General features: G+C 34.3%; 6 protein-coding genes across 6 annotated transcripts; 4 read left to right on the top strand and 2 right to left on the bottom strand.

Annotated features, from left to right (window-relative positions):
• The first annotated feature begins 21 nt into the window (after positions 1 to 21).
• On the top strand, positions 22 to 934 carry NAEGRDRAFT_79507 (rab family small GTPase). The gene is made up of 2 exons (XM_002677946.1): positions 22 to 478; positions 525 to 934. The coding sequence occupies exons 1-2, from the start codon at positions 99 to 101 to the stop codon at positions 817 to 819; spliced, it is 675 nt and encodes a 224-aa protein (XP_002677992.1). The 5' UTR covers positions 22 to 98; the 3' UTR covers positions 820 to 934.
• A 1,180-nt stretch (positions 935 to 2,114) lies between these two features.
• On the top strand, positions 2,115 to 2,966 carry NAEGRDRAFT_66867 (uncharacterized protein; the record flags this gene model as incomplete). Its single annotated transcript, XM_002677945.1, has 1 exon — positions 2,115 to 2,966. One exon carries the CDS (start codon positions 2,115 to 2,117, stop codon positions 2,964 to 2,966), a length of 852 nt encoding a protein of 283 aa, XP_002677991.1.
• A 1,257-nt stretch (positions 2,967 to 4,223) lies between these two features.
• Positions 4,224 to 6,974, top strand: NAEGRDRAFT_57849 (multi-sensor signal transduction histidine kinase; the record flags this gene model as incomplete). Its single annotated transcript, XM_002677944.1, has 1 exon — positions 4,224 to 6,974. One exon carries the CDS (start codon positions 4,224 to 4,226, stop codon positions 6,972 to 6,974), a length of 2,751 nt encoding a protein of 916 aa, XP_002677990.1.
• Positions 6,975 to 7,667: 693 nt separating this feature from the next.
• NAEGRDRAFT_77359 (uncharacterized protein) lies at positions 7,668 to 11,433 on the bottom strand. The gene is made up of 2 exons (XM_002677850.1): positions 11,096 to 11,433; positions 7,668 to 11,048 (listed from the first exon to the last, which is right to left on the bottom strand). The coding sequence occupies exons 1-2, from the start codon at positions 11,226 to 11,228 to the stop codon at positions 7,684 to 7,686; spliced, it is 3,498 nt and encodes a 1,165-aa protein (XP_002677896.1). The 5' UTR covers positions 11,229 to 11,433; the 3' UTR covers positions 7,668 to 7,683.
• Positions 11,434 to 11,786: 353 nt separating this feature from the next.
• AM16 (uncharacterized protein) lies at positions 11,787 to 12,998 on the bottom strand (the record flags this gene model as incomplete). Its single annotated transcript, XM_002677849.1, has 1 exon — positions 11,787 to 12,998. One exon carries the CDS (start codon positions 12,996 to 12,998, stop codon positions 11,787 to 11,789), a length of 1,212 nt encoding a protein of 403 aa, XP_002677895.1.
• A 911-nt stretch (positions 12,999 to 13,909) lies between these two features.
• Positions 13,910 to 14,977, top strand: NAEGRDRAFT_66863 (uncharacterized protein; the record flags this gene model as incomplete). The annotated part of the gene is made up of 1 exon (XM_002677943.1): positions 13,910 to 14,977. One exon carries the CDS (start codon positions 13,910 to 13,912, stop codon positions 14,975 to 14,977), a length of 1,068 nt encoding a protein of 355 aa, XP_002677989.1.
• Between the last annotated feature and the right edge of the window lie 5 nt (positions 14,978 to 14,982).

Genomic DNA, 14,982 nt, shown 5'->3' with positions numbered 1-14,982 from the left:
ATTTTGAGAAAAAAAAGCCCAAACACCCAACCTCACATTTATCAAACACAGAGGAAATATTGTTACCCACCCAACAAGACTAAATATATCATCACACAATGAAATCGATAGTGGGATCTCATTTAGAAACTCCAAAAACATTGAGAGTATTATTTTTAGGGAATGGAGAATCAGGAAAAACTTCAATTATTGAAAAATTGGTATATGACCAATTTGATACAAATTATACACCAACAATCGGAAGTGACTGTTTAAATTCTCAAGCTATAGATTATAAGGATGAATCCTACAAGCTGCAGCTGTGGGATAATGCAGGATTGGAGAAGTATGCCTCTTTATCAGTTGCTTTTTATCGTGATATTGATGTAGTTTGCCTGGTATTTTCAGTAACGGATTTACAAAGTGCAAACTCCCTGAATAAGTGGAGAGAAGAATTTTTAATTCAAGCCGGTTTATCAATTTCCACAACAAGCTTTCCGTAAGTTTCTCATTATTTCTAATTTAACATTTCTAACTCAACCAAGATTTGTGATAGTTGCCAACAAGACTGATGAAATTACTGATTTTAATAGGAGGCATTGCGAAAAGATCATTAATACAGCAAAATCATGGGCAAACCAATTCAATTATCCATATATTGAATTGAGTGCTAAGAATGACTCATCATCATCACTAGAAACTTCTCTTGTTGGATTGGTTATTGATAGATTTACCTCTCAATCACCTGATGGAGAAGATCATGATAATGCAGAGACTCTTCTTCCAGAAAAGAAGAAGAACAGGAGATTTGGAATTTGTGACACATGTTCCGTAATGTAAATAATATTTCACAACAACACTTACACAACAAACACTCTAGGAAATCACCTCTAGGATACAATTACAAGTTATAGCTAAAATTATCAATGTATATAAATAATCCGATTATCTCTCTAACTTTTAACTATTTGGTTTCACCCTTTATTACTGATTTTTTGGGACGGTATTCGAGAGGTTGGATTGTTGGAATCTCTTTGAAATGATGCACCAAGTACAATATCCTTTCATCACTTCAACGGATTCAAATTGTTTGGAATACTTCATTTAGTGATGGATTGAAAGAAATTATTAGATAGTTGGAACAATTGCAAATAACATTTGGAGAGTGTATTGTCAAGCTACCTTTCCAGATAGTAATTGATCTAATGCTGACAGCCAATCGTAATAAATCTAGTTGAGGTTATTTCTTTTGTTTCAAATGTTTCCGAAACAACCTTCTCCACAATAATGTTGAGAAATTGTAAGAGTGTTAAATTCAATATATTACAGAGATACCATTGCCTTCAGAATTGCTCTCAATCCTAGTAGGACTTCAATTTTATTCTTCATTTCGGTCTATGATAGAGATTATCTTCGGATTTCAGAAATAACCCAGATATGATTGATATATATAAGAGAATATACTGGATGACTAGATTTTCAAAATAATCAATAAGACAATGACAACATTTTGTTGGATTTATTGGGATAGATTGAAATTTGATAAGTAATTTATTCTAAAAGCACGATGTACAATATTCTTTCAAATAAATAATATTGAAATTATTTCCAAAGTTGTAAAAAGAAGGGATTTGTATATTTCAATTCCTAAAAAAGCTAAATCAAATAAGGAAATTCTATTTTGCATTAATCGATGGTTGTGATACTTATTCTGGGGATAATTTTCAGAGTGTTAATCCACAATATCGATTAATATTTCGACATGTTCCAACGACACTGAAACATGATAGAGATTTTGCATTCCAAATTTGGATATTCACTTTATTACTTGAGAAATTGTTTTAAAAGCTGTCGAGAATTGTTTTTTTCCATTCAATTACTTAATTGGCATTCTCCTGAAATTCTTGATATGACAGCCAAGAATTATCACCCTTATTCCAAAAAATACAAGAGAAGAAATTGAAAGAGCAAATAGAAATTTAAACCCAACAATCGGGTTAATACACCTTAGCTTTGAAAACAACATGTGTGGATTTCATGCGAAAATAACAACTTTCATACTGTGAATTCTCATGTACTAAAAACAGCTCTGAACGTTGAAGAACTAAGCACTTTCAATAATGTTTTTAAAAAAAATGAAACGACACTATTCAGCAAAGTCCGATCAGCAGACCAAATCAAAATTTGTTAAATTGACGCACGACAACAATAATTTTATTACCAGTGCAAATTTATGTCAATTACCAGATGAAATTTTAGGTTTAATTCTTGATTTTATTTATGATCCGAGCGAAGGATTAGATTTCATCCTGACTTGTAAAACTATTTATCGAGCACTTTATTCGAATCATCACTTGTTTATTTCATACAGATTGGTGAAGGAAGTGACCCGAGCAATGAAGAACTATACTACCAAATCCAAGTTTAGCAGAGACGGGAAATTGAGAAATGGTAAATATGGAGAACAATTACAAAATTGTTTGTCACAAATTGAAGGATTTACAAAAAATGTAAAAGATAAAATTGTTATCAGAAATACGACTGAACAAAAATTTGAGCAATTTAGAGGATATTTGGACAGGATTGAAAAGGATCATGGAAAGGAAATCGCTACATTATTCGAAAAGAATCTATTCGAAAAATATCAATTAGTTAGAATGACTGAAGAAGAAATGGATGGAAGTTTAAAGAATACAGCAATTGTTTCTATTGGAGAGGTTAAACTCAAATTTACATGTTCATTTGATTATGGAGCTTATAATTCATATTGGATTATGGAATATTACAAAAATTATCTGGCCGAAAAACTTGAGGATGGAATTGTAAAGGTTTCAAGAAAAAAATTGCAATCGATTAGAGAGGAACTTGGTTTTTGCATTGATACCATCAAGGAAGAGTTAAGAGATAGACTCCTATTCGAACCAATCATGATGTTATTTCCTTGGGATGAGGATTATTCTGAGTATGTTGATGTTCAATACGATTAATACATGTATTAATGCCGTAAACGAAAAAGATTCATTTTTCTAGAAATTGCAATAATATGTTTGATTGAATTACAAACAGTTAGAATCAGATTGAATGTAATACCCTATGAGATATCTCATTGTAAACTTTGTTTACAATTTACACCGAGATTCCTGACCAATTTTCGTGATTATTCTGGAGTATTTCCATTACAGAGTTTCTTCCTGGCACTAATCAAACTACTATTCAAAATCTCGATCGATGAAATTAATCTCTATTGTGATTTGGGAACCCATCTTTAATGAAACATTACTTTAAAAAATATTTGGCTGACAACTTTATTGTTAGCAAATGTTTCCCAAAATGCATACGAAATTTTCTGACCAAGTTGGAAACCTTCAAATTTCATTCGTATGGCTACCAACACCCACAGATCAAGCACTCCGTCCTTTGCACACAATTCTGTGTATTTTCTGTTTCAAACACCCAAGATTGAACTGTTTCAAATATCAATGCAATACAACTCAACGAAAATGAATTCTAAAGAGGATAGTTGGCGAATGTTTGGATGACCATTAGATAGAATCTGTGCAATGGCGCCACTATTTGACATTATTGCTCGATATTCTGCATCTAATTTGATCGGGTTCTTTTTGAGATGTATAGTATACTTCAAAACCATTAAAAGTTCTCCAATTCTATGTTTATAAAACATTCACAACTTTGAACATAATCTACTGACTTGAAGACCTCAATACCGGCTACAACTACATTACTTATTAACTCATTTTCCTTAAACAACAGTTGGCTAACAACCAATTGGGAGAATCAAAAAGATTTATTGAGGATTTTGTAAGATGCCGACAGATGGACTACCCTGAAATGCCAATAGCTGACAAAGATTCTAAATGGGATTCTCTTTCCCTCCGCCTAGTTCCACCTATCTTTTTAAAAAAATTAGAGTAAACCTCTTTCATCATTATCATCATCATATTCCTCTTGTTCTTCAACATTCCAATATTTCATAAATATATTTGTGAAAGCTAGCAATTACAACAAATAAGAAAGTTGTAGCTGCTTTTATTTGGAATTTGTCACATAGAACAACTAGTAACACACTACTCCAACAGTTTTCATTATTGAAAAACACAAGTAAAGCTGAAACAAAAATAGCCTCCAACAACACCCGATCCTGTTGTATTATTCGAGTATTGTAACACCTTTGGTTGCAAAGATCACAAAACACTGCGCAGTCCAACATTGGGGTTTATCCAAAAATGAACTCTACCGATACTAACAAGGTAGCAGCGACATTATCAGCAACCTTGAAACATCAAGATGCATCTGCATGCACAACAACTTCAACAAAGGTCAATGATCTTTTTCAAAGCGAATCTGCACAAGACTTTGTTAAGCAGCACACTAAGGTATCTGAAATATGTGGTGCTGATAAGCAGCTACCCTTAAATACTAACTGGCAAACACAAATGGGAAAGATAAACATGTTTGGGCAGTCAATCAATGATTCTGCTTCTCACATTCTAGAAGAGGATTGCAATTTTAAAAAGAATACATCAGCAGCTGAAAAGAAAGTATCCGAACAACAACATCCAAACAATTACAACAACAACAACAACCTCCTCACAACATCATATTCTAGTAGTGTTGCTGTTCCATCATCATTGTTATCCACGACAATTTACTCTTGTGGAAAAATACCATCCTCGGATACCACAGACATTTCAAATACAAAAACAACATCATCCTCACCATCAACCACATCTGATGATACGATGGTGCCACCACAACAACACATGCATGAGGAAGCTAGAGCATTAGCTAATTATCGTATGAAACTGTCCAAAAACTTTCAAGTAAATAATTCCATCACCAATGATGATGAATTCTTTTCCAATATGAATTCCATCGATACAAGTCATTTAGAAGAAGAGGAAATACCAACAAAAAGAGAAGGTACAAGTTTATCATCCTCCCAATCCTCTTCCTCCTTCATTCAAGCTTCCTTTTCTCCTTCACTTCTTTCCCGCATGCAATCATCACCTTCGGGTATTTTGAAAAGGAGGCATAGTCATCATTTGACTGAAAATCCTCTTCTACCCACTACGCAAAATGATAATAATAATATGAAATACAATAATAAGAAGATGTCGCTGGACAATATCATTGATGCGAATTTATGCATGAGGAAATCTAAATCGATGGCCAATAATTGTTCATCATTGGATAATGATCATGATGAGAATAATTTAGCATCAGGATTGGAAAATGTATATAGTAATAGTAGTAGTAACAATAATATTTATAATTATCACCAACAGGAACAAGAACAACACATGAATAGATCGTTTTCTAATGTTTCGAGTGATGGTGAGAGTGATATTTTACCAGCAATTTTGTCGAGGAGATTATCACAGTGCCTTCCTTCCATATTTACGAATTGGAAACAAGTTATTGATTTACAAACGAAATTCATGATAATGTTTGTCTTTTTGGACTATTTATCCCTTGTACTGACGACTTATTTCAGACAAGGACTCTTTAATTCACTAATCATGTTGATGCTGTGCATGTTGGGATTTGTCAGTGTCAAGTGGTCTTTTTTGAGAGATTTACCTTCCTACGTGAATGATTTGTATAAGGATAGTAAAACCTATTCTAGAGTATCATCCTTAAACAATAATGAAATGGAAAAAAAGGCAAAGAAAAAACCAACACATGATGATGAATTAGCTTCTTCATGGAGTCACAAACTGACGTCCTATGCTGTTCATTACTCGACGAGTCAATTGGTCTTTTTCAATTTATTATTATTTACTTTGAGGTTTTTAATGTCCGACTCGAAAATGTTGTTAACACCAATGAGTTTATTTTCTATTGCATCTATTGCAGCATGCAAATATAGAGATTCAATTCTGCACTCTAAGAAACATAACAATCCTTCAAGGCATCTTGAATTGAACGGTACAGATGATATTGAAACTGTGATATGGGCACAATTTCCATTCTACTATATTGCTTTTCACTACTTTTGCTACATGCTGTATCAATTGATTTCTCTTTTGAATGATAAGAGTGATATGAGTATAGAAACAGCAGTAATGATTGTAATTGAAAATTATCCATCCATTTCAATGGTAATGATATTTGGATTTTTTGCAGTATTTGCCAGTATTTACATCTCTGTAGAATATAGGAAATTAACTAATATTGCTACCAAACTTAAGGAGGCAGTTCAAATCAAGAATAATTTCCTCTCTCATGTAAGTCACGAGTTGAGAACGCCTCTTCTTTCATCCCTAGGATCTATAGAATTAATGAAGGAAACACCTCTAACTAGTGAACAATACGACCACTTGGAAATCATTCATGCCTCAAATAGTATTCTTCTAACACTCATTGAAGATATTCTTGTATTTATCGATTTGGATCACAAGAAACCAAAGGCCGCTCCAACTATGCATACCACCACTCAAAATGAAACAGAGAACATTTCATATAATACAATTGTCAATACTGATAAGGCTATATCTCCAAGAGTAATTCAAAGTCGTGATAATATTGTATCATTTAGCTTGTCAAGATCTCTGAGAACTGTTCTTTGTCTATTGGAAAAATATGCTAACAAATTTAAGGTTACTATTGAATTTGAAATTGAAGAGATTTTAGAAACATTAGTAGTCAAAACTAACGAAACCAGACTTCAACAGTGTATCATCAACCTTCTCACCAATGCTATCAAAGCATCCATTCCAGATACAAGTGTTCATTTAAAGTGTTCAGTCAACCAAACCCAAGAGAGTGACGATACAAAGATTTGGTTAGATATCTCGGTGACAGATTATGGTATTGGAATTCCTTATGAAAAGCAACAGAGTATTTTTGAACCGTTCCAACAATTACACAACTTGAATGAGAGTGTCAGTCCAGGAACAGGTTTAGGGTTGTGTACTACTAAGAGGTATGTAGAAAATAATTTTAAATTACTAATTTTGGAAAAGAATTATTGAACAAATGGGAGGTGTAATTTCCTTAAGATCTGAACCAAAGTATGAAACAGCATTCACTTTAACACTTCCAATGGAAATTGATAAATTATCCCCAGTCAAAGAATCCAAAAGAAGAGAGTCTATCATTGCTAATGCTCAGTCTAAGTCAACGACAGATTTAGGTCACAAGACATTCAAGTTGTCTACTCTTCATAATGCCATTGAGAGACAAGTGCAAATACAAGAAAATTATTTGGAGCAATTCGAAAAAACTCAAAAAAAGATGGAACCTTATATTAAACCCAAACCTGCTGATATAGAACCATCGAATAACAAGATAATAGTGGCAGAAGATAATGCAATTAATAGACAGGTTCTACTGAAACTTTTATCCCATCTTGGACAAACAGCAGATGCTGTTGTGGATGGAGAAGAACTTGTTCGTGCATTCGACATTAACAAGCATAAACTGGTTATTACTGATATGCACATGCCAAATATGAATGGATTAGAGGCAAGCACAATATTGAAGAAGAAGTATGGTGATAATATTAAGATTGTAATGCTAACTGCAGATGCACTCACTGATTTTTCTACTGAGCAATATATGAAAACTGTTGATATGGTAATTTGTAAGCCATGTTCTAAACAAAAGCTGAAAGAAACAATTGATACCTTTTTGTGAAATTGAATAAAACATATTGATGGGCATTTCGAGTCAAATAATAATTTATTTATACATGAATGGATCTGTACCTAAATGACCAACCAAATCTTCCAAATATTTAACATCAGAAACCTTAACAAGTTCACTTTCGACATAGGACAATTTTTCGTTAATGTTCAACTTTTCAGCCAAATCACTGTAACGAGGTTGATGGGAAAAGTTTGTAAGATATTCCTTACTTCTGTTCAAACAATTAATGAGAACCTTTTGACGGGTTGCAAGTCTTTCCTTATACCACTCACTTGACAAGAGAGCTTGTTCAGTAAACATTTGACGAATTTCTGAGTCATTAATGCTCTTTCCATTGTAGTGACCGTGAGCCATAACGTGGAGTACAGCCTTAAGTGGTGGACAAGCACCATCAATAGAACCATCTTCAAAGTAAGACAAGGCAACTGACTTGTATGTATCCAAAATAATACCAAGAGATTTCACAAATGTATCAACACCTTGCTTTTCAGGTTGGAGCATATCATCAGTAAAGACTGAGCTAGGATTGGTGAATAATCTACCAAAGAATGTTCTAACGAATTTCTTAGTGATACGATAACCAAGTCTACTTGCTTGAACAAGTTGACCATTGTGTTCAAAGTCATTGAGCTTTTCGAGCATGTCATTCTTGATGAGGTAGCTTGGATCACGTTCTTCTGCCTTCATTCTACACCAAATTTCTGGAATCAAGAGAGAAACGTCGTGGTCAACACGGTAATTTGGACCCAAAGTACCAGCACTAGAGAAGTAACCATCTGAACCAGTCAAGATCATTGAGACAAGGGCTGTGTTCAATTCAGTAATAGAGAGAATTGGACAAAATGGACCCTTAGTAAGAGCACCTTCAGAACCACAAGCACCAGTAGTAGATGGTGATTTACCAGTCATGGAACTGATATATTCCATGAAAAGTTCAGGAAGTTCCAAATAGTGGATTGGGTTATGTACACAGAGTGGAGGGACACCCTTCATTTCAGGGTTATTTCTACGACCAGAAATAACAGCATCAACTGGATAGACAACAGCAGTTGTAGGTGAGAGAACTTGGTGCAAACGAGTGCAGACTTCAGCCAAATAGTACTTTCTTGGCTTGGTCAATTCTTCACTGTTTTGCAAGTATCTTGGATTCTTTGATCTTTGATTTGGTCCAACAACTCTGGTATTTGATGAAGCAACACAATAGCTTGGAACACCTTCCTTTGCGTATTCTTCCAAGAATTGACGTTGTGGCTTAGTGTAAGCATGGAAACTGATAGTATCATCGAGAATATCTTGAACACCCTTTTGATCCAAAGCTTCAAAGTTACAAATGAAAGTATTTGGAGTAGCCAAGTCAGATTCACACTTCTTATCATAACCTCTAATGATACAATCATCTGGTCTTTGGAACAATCTGAATTCGGTATTCTTTGAGATCTTGATTGAGGTACCTTTAACACGACTGTTTTGGAGGTACTTGCTTTGGAGCTTTCTTATAGGAACGACAACAGAGGAGGTCATATCGTCTTCGGTTTGGATCTTGAAAGCTGGAGTAAAGTCCTTTCTCAATTCGAAAGTTCTCCAAGAGTTGTTTTGGAAACCAACACGCATATAATGGCCAACAACTGGTTCCATCTTGTATTTCAAGCTGTTACCAAAGGAACCATTAACCAAGTCAACACTGAATTTCTCCTTCCACTTGCCTTCCCAAGATGGTTTGTACAAACTCTTGACAATAAAGACCAATTGTTTGATGTAGGATGGGATTGAAAGCAACCATTGATTATATTCTTCAGTGTAAGATTCAGAACAGGTGAGAAGTTTGACAACACTACCAAGTGATCTTTCCATGCTTAAAACAGCACGAGTATCAGTAACAGTCTTGTCTTGGAATCTCTTACTATAATCCTTTTCAATTAATTGTTCGACAGTTTCCAAATCCTTCATAAAATCAGCAACAATTACTGGACCAGTAATGATTGCATCACCAATTGACTTGGAAATTTCACTTTTACCACCTCCAGAAATAGTACTTGGTTTGTGACAGTAAGTACCAGTACCAACAGTACCAATAAGAGAGAATCCTGACTTTTCGTGAATCATTTCAACTCTATAACCAGATGGAAGAATATAAGTAATATTTGGCTTCAATCTAATGTTGACCTTTTCACCAGTCTTGTAGTGAGACCAAGAAATGTTTTGACCGTGCAAAGTAAAGAATGCATCTTCTGGAAGGTATAGGATATCAGAGAATCTATTATCGATACCCATGCCGAGAGATTCATCAACAGAAATTCTTCCATTGCATCTTGTTGTCATTTCCTTGAAAGTATATTCCTCATCAATATGGTAATCTTTCAATCTGAAAGTATCTCCCAAATAATATGAAGGGAATGCAATAGCACCACCACTATGCTCTTCTTCGCAGTTACCATACAAATTAGTAGCATAGGTCATTTGTGACTTGACTTCCTTTTTACAATATCCGAAATAGTTATCAGCAATGATTGTAAGAATAACTCCGGTATTTGTTCTACAAGTAATCTTGAAAGCTTCACCCATATTATACAAATCAGTATCCTTTTCATAACACATTCCATCTCTCTTTTGTCTATCAGTTGCAGTACTGATGTGAGGGAGACCAAGTGATTTTTTAGTTACCTTAGTCAAGTGAGGAGCCAAAATAACACAACCAGTGTGACCAGACCAACGTCTGACATCCAAAGCAGCATCGTTTTCAGTGTAATAAGCATGTCCAGCATTTCCGAAAATACTTTCAACAAAATCAAGATTTGAAACTAAAGAACCAGGAGCAAAGAATCTAACTTCCATAGTCTTTTCTTCTGATTCTCCTGGAACAGCAGGACTTAAAAGAGGACGTAACATGAGTGAAACCCAACATTTGGCTTTCTTTTCCTCACATTGATTACTAGTATATGGTAAAGTCTTATTTGAAGAAGGTGGATTGAGGGCTTCTTTCAAGAGATTGGCCCAAACAAGCTTTGGAACTTCCATCTTATCAGCAGGAACTGGTAAGCCTCCCAAAGCAATATGGAAAGAACCTTGTGTGGTTCTTCTGTCATTGACTGGATTGTGTAATACACCTTGTTTTAATCTGTATGAACAAACAATATCATTTTCGAATTTATCACCATCACCTGGTAAGGAGAGGAGTCTTGCCATACCCACTCTATCTAATTCCAAACAATTTGCAGGAAGATGAAGAGAATTAACATCATAACCTTGCAAATCAGACACATAAGAATTGATAAAGCTTTGAATACGTTTGTCGATTGGACATTGATAATTATCCAATAATCTATCATGTTCCTTGAATGTATTTAAGAGAGGATCGGTGATTTGAAGAAGCTTATCAAGCTTTCCAAAGAGTGGAAGACCTATTCAAACAATTATTGTTATATATTGATTCGGAAATTAAGCTTACCTGATGCAGAGAGTTTCAAGTTGACATATTGCTTGAGAGTGGTTTGATCTTCGTTCCACTTTTCAAGATCAGTGTAATAACCGATAGAGTCAGACAATTCCTTGCCTTCGAAAAAGGAACAATGTGTAGTCATTATTTAGTTAGTAGTAATTGTTGTTTGTATATTTGTCTAAAAAGAAGCAGCAGTATATAGAAAATTAGTCAATGAGTAACACAAAGATTCTTGTTCAACCAATTAACAGTAATAATAATAGTAGTACTATTAGTATTATATTATTATAAATATTCGGAAAGTGGAGGAGCTAAACAATACGAATTGTCTATTAGGCTTCTTGTGCTTCTTTTTTTGATTTTGGTACTTCAAATAATATTCAGAGAGGCTTCTTGTTGGTGGTGCATCACCAAACATAATTCGACAAGAACTAATTTGGACCATTTAGTTGTGATGCTTGGTAAATGTTCGTCATGAATAATTTATCTTGTTGTTGTATGAGAAGGAGGTTTAAGCCAACAACGATCAGCATAGGTAAAAAAAAAATCAGCCAAGCTTAAAGATTCACAGTATTTAAAATGCCCATTTTTGTTACTTGATATTTTAATTTGTCATTTTTACTTGGAAAGGTGACCTGCACATTTTTGCGTTTTTTCTTTATTAATGTTGTAAATTGATTTTTTTATTATTGTAAAGTGTTTAGTGGTATTGATGATGGTGTTGTTGCTCTGTTGGGAGAGTGGAGGCTATTTGTTGCTGTTGTTCTTGGAGAGTGTGAATTGTTTGAGGATCGAGAGAATGCAATGGTCTATGTCTGTGATCCTTTTCTCCAACTGAAATGATGAATTCATTCTTTACAACTCCATCAACAGTATCTTCCATGTAATCAAAGAGTGGAATATAGGCTGTTGTTTCAATATTGTGCAAATTGAGAATGTGTCTCATGTTGGCAGTATCGTGATAATAGACAAATAATCTACTACTAATGAAAAATCCAATAAAAACATCAATTGAGTAGTGTTCATGAGCTGCCAAAACAAAGAATGCTCCAAAACAGTTCAAAACCCATGTAATAATGTGCAATCCTTTCCAATGTTTTGGTGTATATTCATTAATGGTATAATTCAAAATTGTAATCATGGACATGTGTCCTGAGAACATGTAATCGCCACAAGTCTTTACATTCATAATACTCATTCCAAATCCAAAAGTAATTTCCAAAGCTCTCTTCAGCTTGTCATCAAAGGTTGTGGTCATACCTCTTGTTGCCATACATGATGCAGTAAGATGTGTACCTGGTACGCTCAATGAAGTAATGAACATGGTAATACATCTGAGTAAGAATACAGAGGCAATAATCACCAAAACTCTTCTGAAAATAATTCCTCTATGCTTGTGAATTACTAAAATAAAAAATACAATGAGGCCCAAAACTACACAAATAAACTCAGAGATTGCAAATGCACTTGGAATCAAAGGTAAATTGTCTAGAATAATATCTGGGAGTGGAGGATAATCTTTTGGAACTCTTTCGTGAACTACTACCATGGTAACACTTGTACAAAAGATGGCAAACATGGCATAACAAAATGAAACAATGACCTTGGTAATCATGGATGACCATTCTTCCTTTTCCTTCTCGCTCATCATTTTGATTTCTGATGGAATTAATTGTTTGAAAATTTGAGGAAGGGAAGGGGGCAGAAGTGACTCTAATTGTGAAGGAACAAATGGAATGGTGTGAGCTAGAGAGGATGGAGATGAAGCATGTCTAGCCATTTGAGGAACAGGACTCAAACTACCAGTATTGGTAATAATATGAGTGTCATCTTTGGAAATTAGTCTAATTGGACTTATTGGTGAATGTACAACATCTGCAACAGTTGGAATAACGCTTGGAATGACAGGCATCACTGGTTGCAAATTACCAACCACAACAGCAGAAGAGGCAGGTGGTTGTACATCTTTAAACAATAAACTCAATTCATGTTTCAAATGGATCAAATCACCCAACTTGTCAATATTCAAATGATGATCGTCCAATTTCAAATAATTATTAATCGTCAAATAATACAACGATAATCCATCAATTTTTTCCTTCATGAAAGATTGCATAATTGCATCATTAAACTTTTTAAATTTCAACCAAATTTGCACATGTTCAATCGTCCACAACATGACATCCGATGGTATTTGCAATCCATTATTTCTTGTATCCTGCTTCTTTGTGGTGGTATCAATTTTTGTCAGAGTTTTTACATCCGAAGTTAATAATGATGAAATTGTTGATTTTGTATTCTTCTCCGATGGTGGAGAAGATTTCTTCTCATCAGTGTCAGCAGAGGAAAAAACCCACCATTTGTGTGATGTTTGTTTCTTGTCATTTTTTTTGTAACAATTAAACCAAGTAAGAATCTCAAATAATTTATACAATTATTCGTAATTGAGTTAAATTGGAAATTTGAGTCGGAAATGATAGGACTTAATGAAGCCGATACAGAATTGGTCGAGGAAAAAATGTGATTGGCTGTAATTGGAGATATTTGTGAAAGTCATGTTGGAAAGTTGTTTATTTTCACTTTCGAATTTTCATTCATATTCGAATAGAACAGTAGATACTTATTGGTGCTGTTTGGTGATGTAGGGATTGTCTCAATTACTTTTCATTAGATTGAAATAGAGATTCTCTTCTGAAAATTGTTTGAAAAGATGTCCTTTACCATCATCTTGTTTCTAAATTAGGTCAACTAGGCATGTGTGATTCATCTATAAATGTTGAGACCAATTCACACTGAATTTCAAACAAAACTGTAAAAAACAAAATGACATCTAACTGCTGTTTTAATGTAATCTCCTCAATTCTGTTCCTTGTATTATTCCTCTCGTTGCATGTTTCGAATACTTTGCAAAAACAACCAGCTTTTGTTTGCTTTGGCAAAAAGTCAACGAATCCAGCCGTTTGCTCTGGAAATGGTGATTGTATAGCGAATGGAATGTGTGCATGTAAAATGGGTTTCTATGGTCCTCAATGCCAGACGTTTAATTGTTTCCAATATCCAAATTTCTTTCCATTGGTTTGTTCATCGAGAGGAGTTTGTTCGAAACCGAACACTTGTGAATGCATGACTGGTTGGATAGGTCCAGACTGCAGTAAACAAAATCAAACCATCGTAACACCTCCAACCAACAATTCCAATAACTCTACAAATGTTATTGGAAAGGTTCAAAATACGAAAGTATCCGATTTGAATTCAAAGAAAGTACTCGTCAACAACTCTACAAAAATTGAATTCCCTCCAACTATTGAAGAATATCTTGAAAAACAAGGTCTCTCACGAAATGAGAACATTAATGTTCTTACAACTTTTGAAAATTCGAAAGAATTCTCAAGTGGAATCACTTCCATCACTTTGACATTTCCTAATGGAAGTTTGATTCCTGTGAATGGATTGGTAGATCCCATTCAAATTGAATTTTACAATTTGACCTATAATGTGAATAGTTCAACATTTGACTTGAACAATCCAAATTTCACATGTGCCTATTTTGATGAATTCAAAGAAGAATGGTTGACCTATGGTCTTGAAACCATCCTTTCCAATGTAAAATTATTGAAAAACAACACAGTCAACCTCAACATTGATTGTAAGACTAAACATTTGACTAGATTTACAATTATAGATAGAAATATCGACAAGGCAAATCAAAATCGAGATGTTGTACTTCCAGATCTCCCTCGAGATGAACAAACCATTCTCATTGTTGCCATCACTTTGCCAGCTGCTGGGGCTTGCTTGATTTCTTGTCTCATGTTTATTCTCGCGGTCTCTATTTCAATATTCATGATGAAGAGAAGAAGGAAAAAGGAAAAACCAATGAATCAGCCTTAATTTTT

This window comes from Naegleria gruberi, assembly GCF_000004985.1.
Source record: "Naegleria gruberi genomic scaffold NAEGRscaffold_20, whole genome shotgun sequence".
In the NCBI taxonomy this organism is placed as follows: Eukaryota; Heterolobosea; class Eutetramitea; order Acrasida; family Naegleriidae; genus Naegleria; species Naegleria gruberi.
The sequence above is the reverse complement of the archived record's forward strand: the minus strand, read 5'-3'. Positions and strand labels throughout refer to the sequence as shown.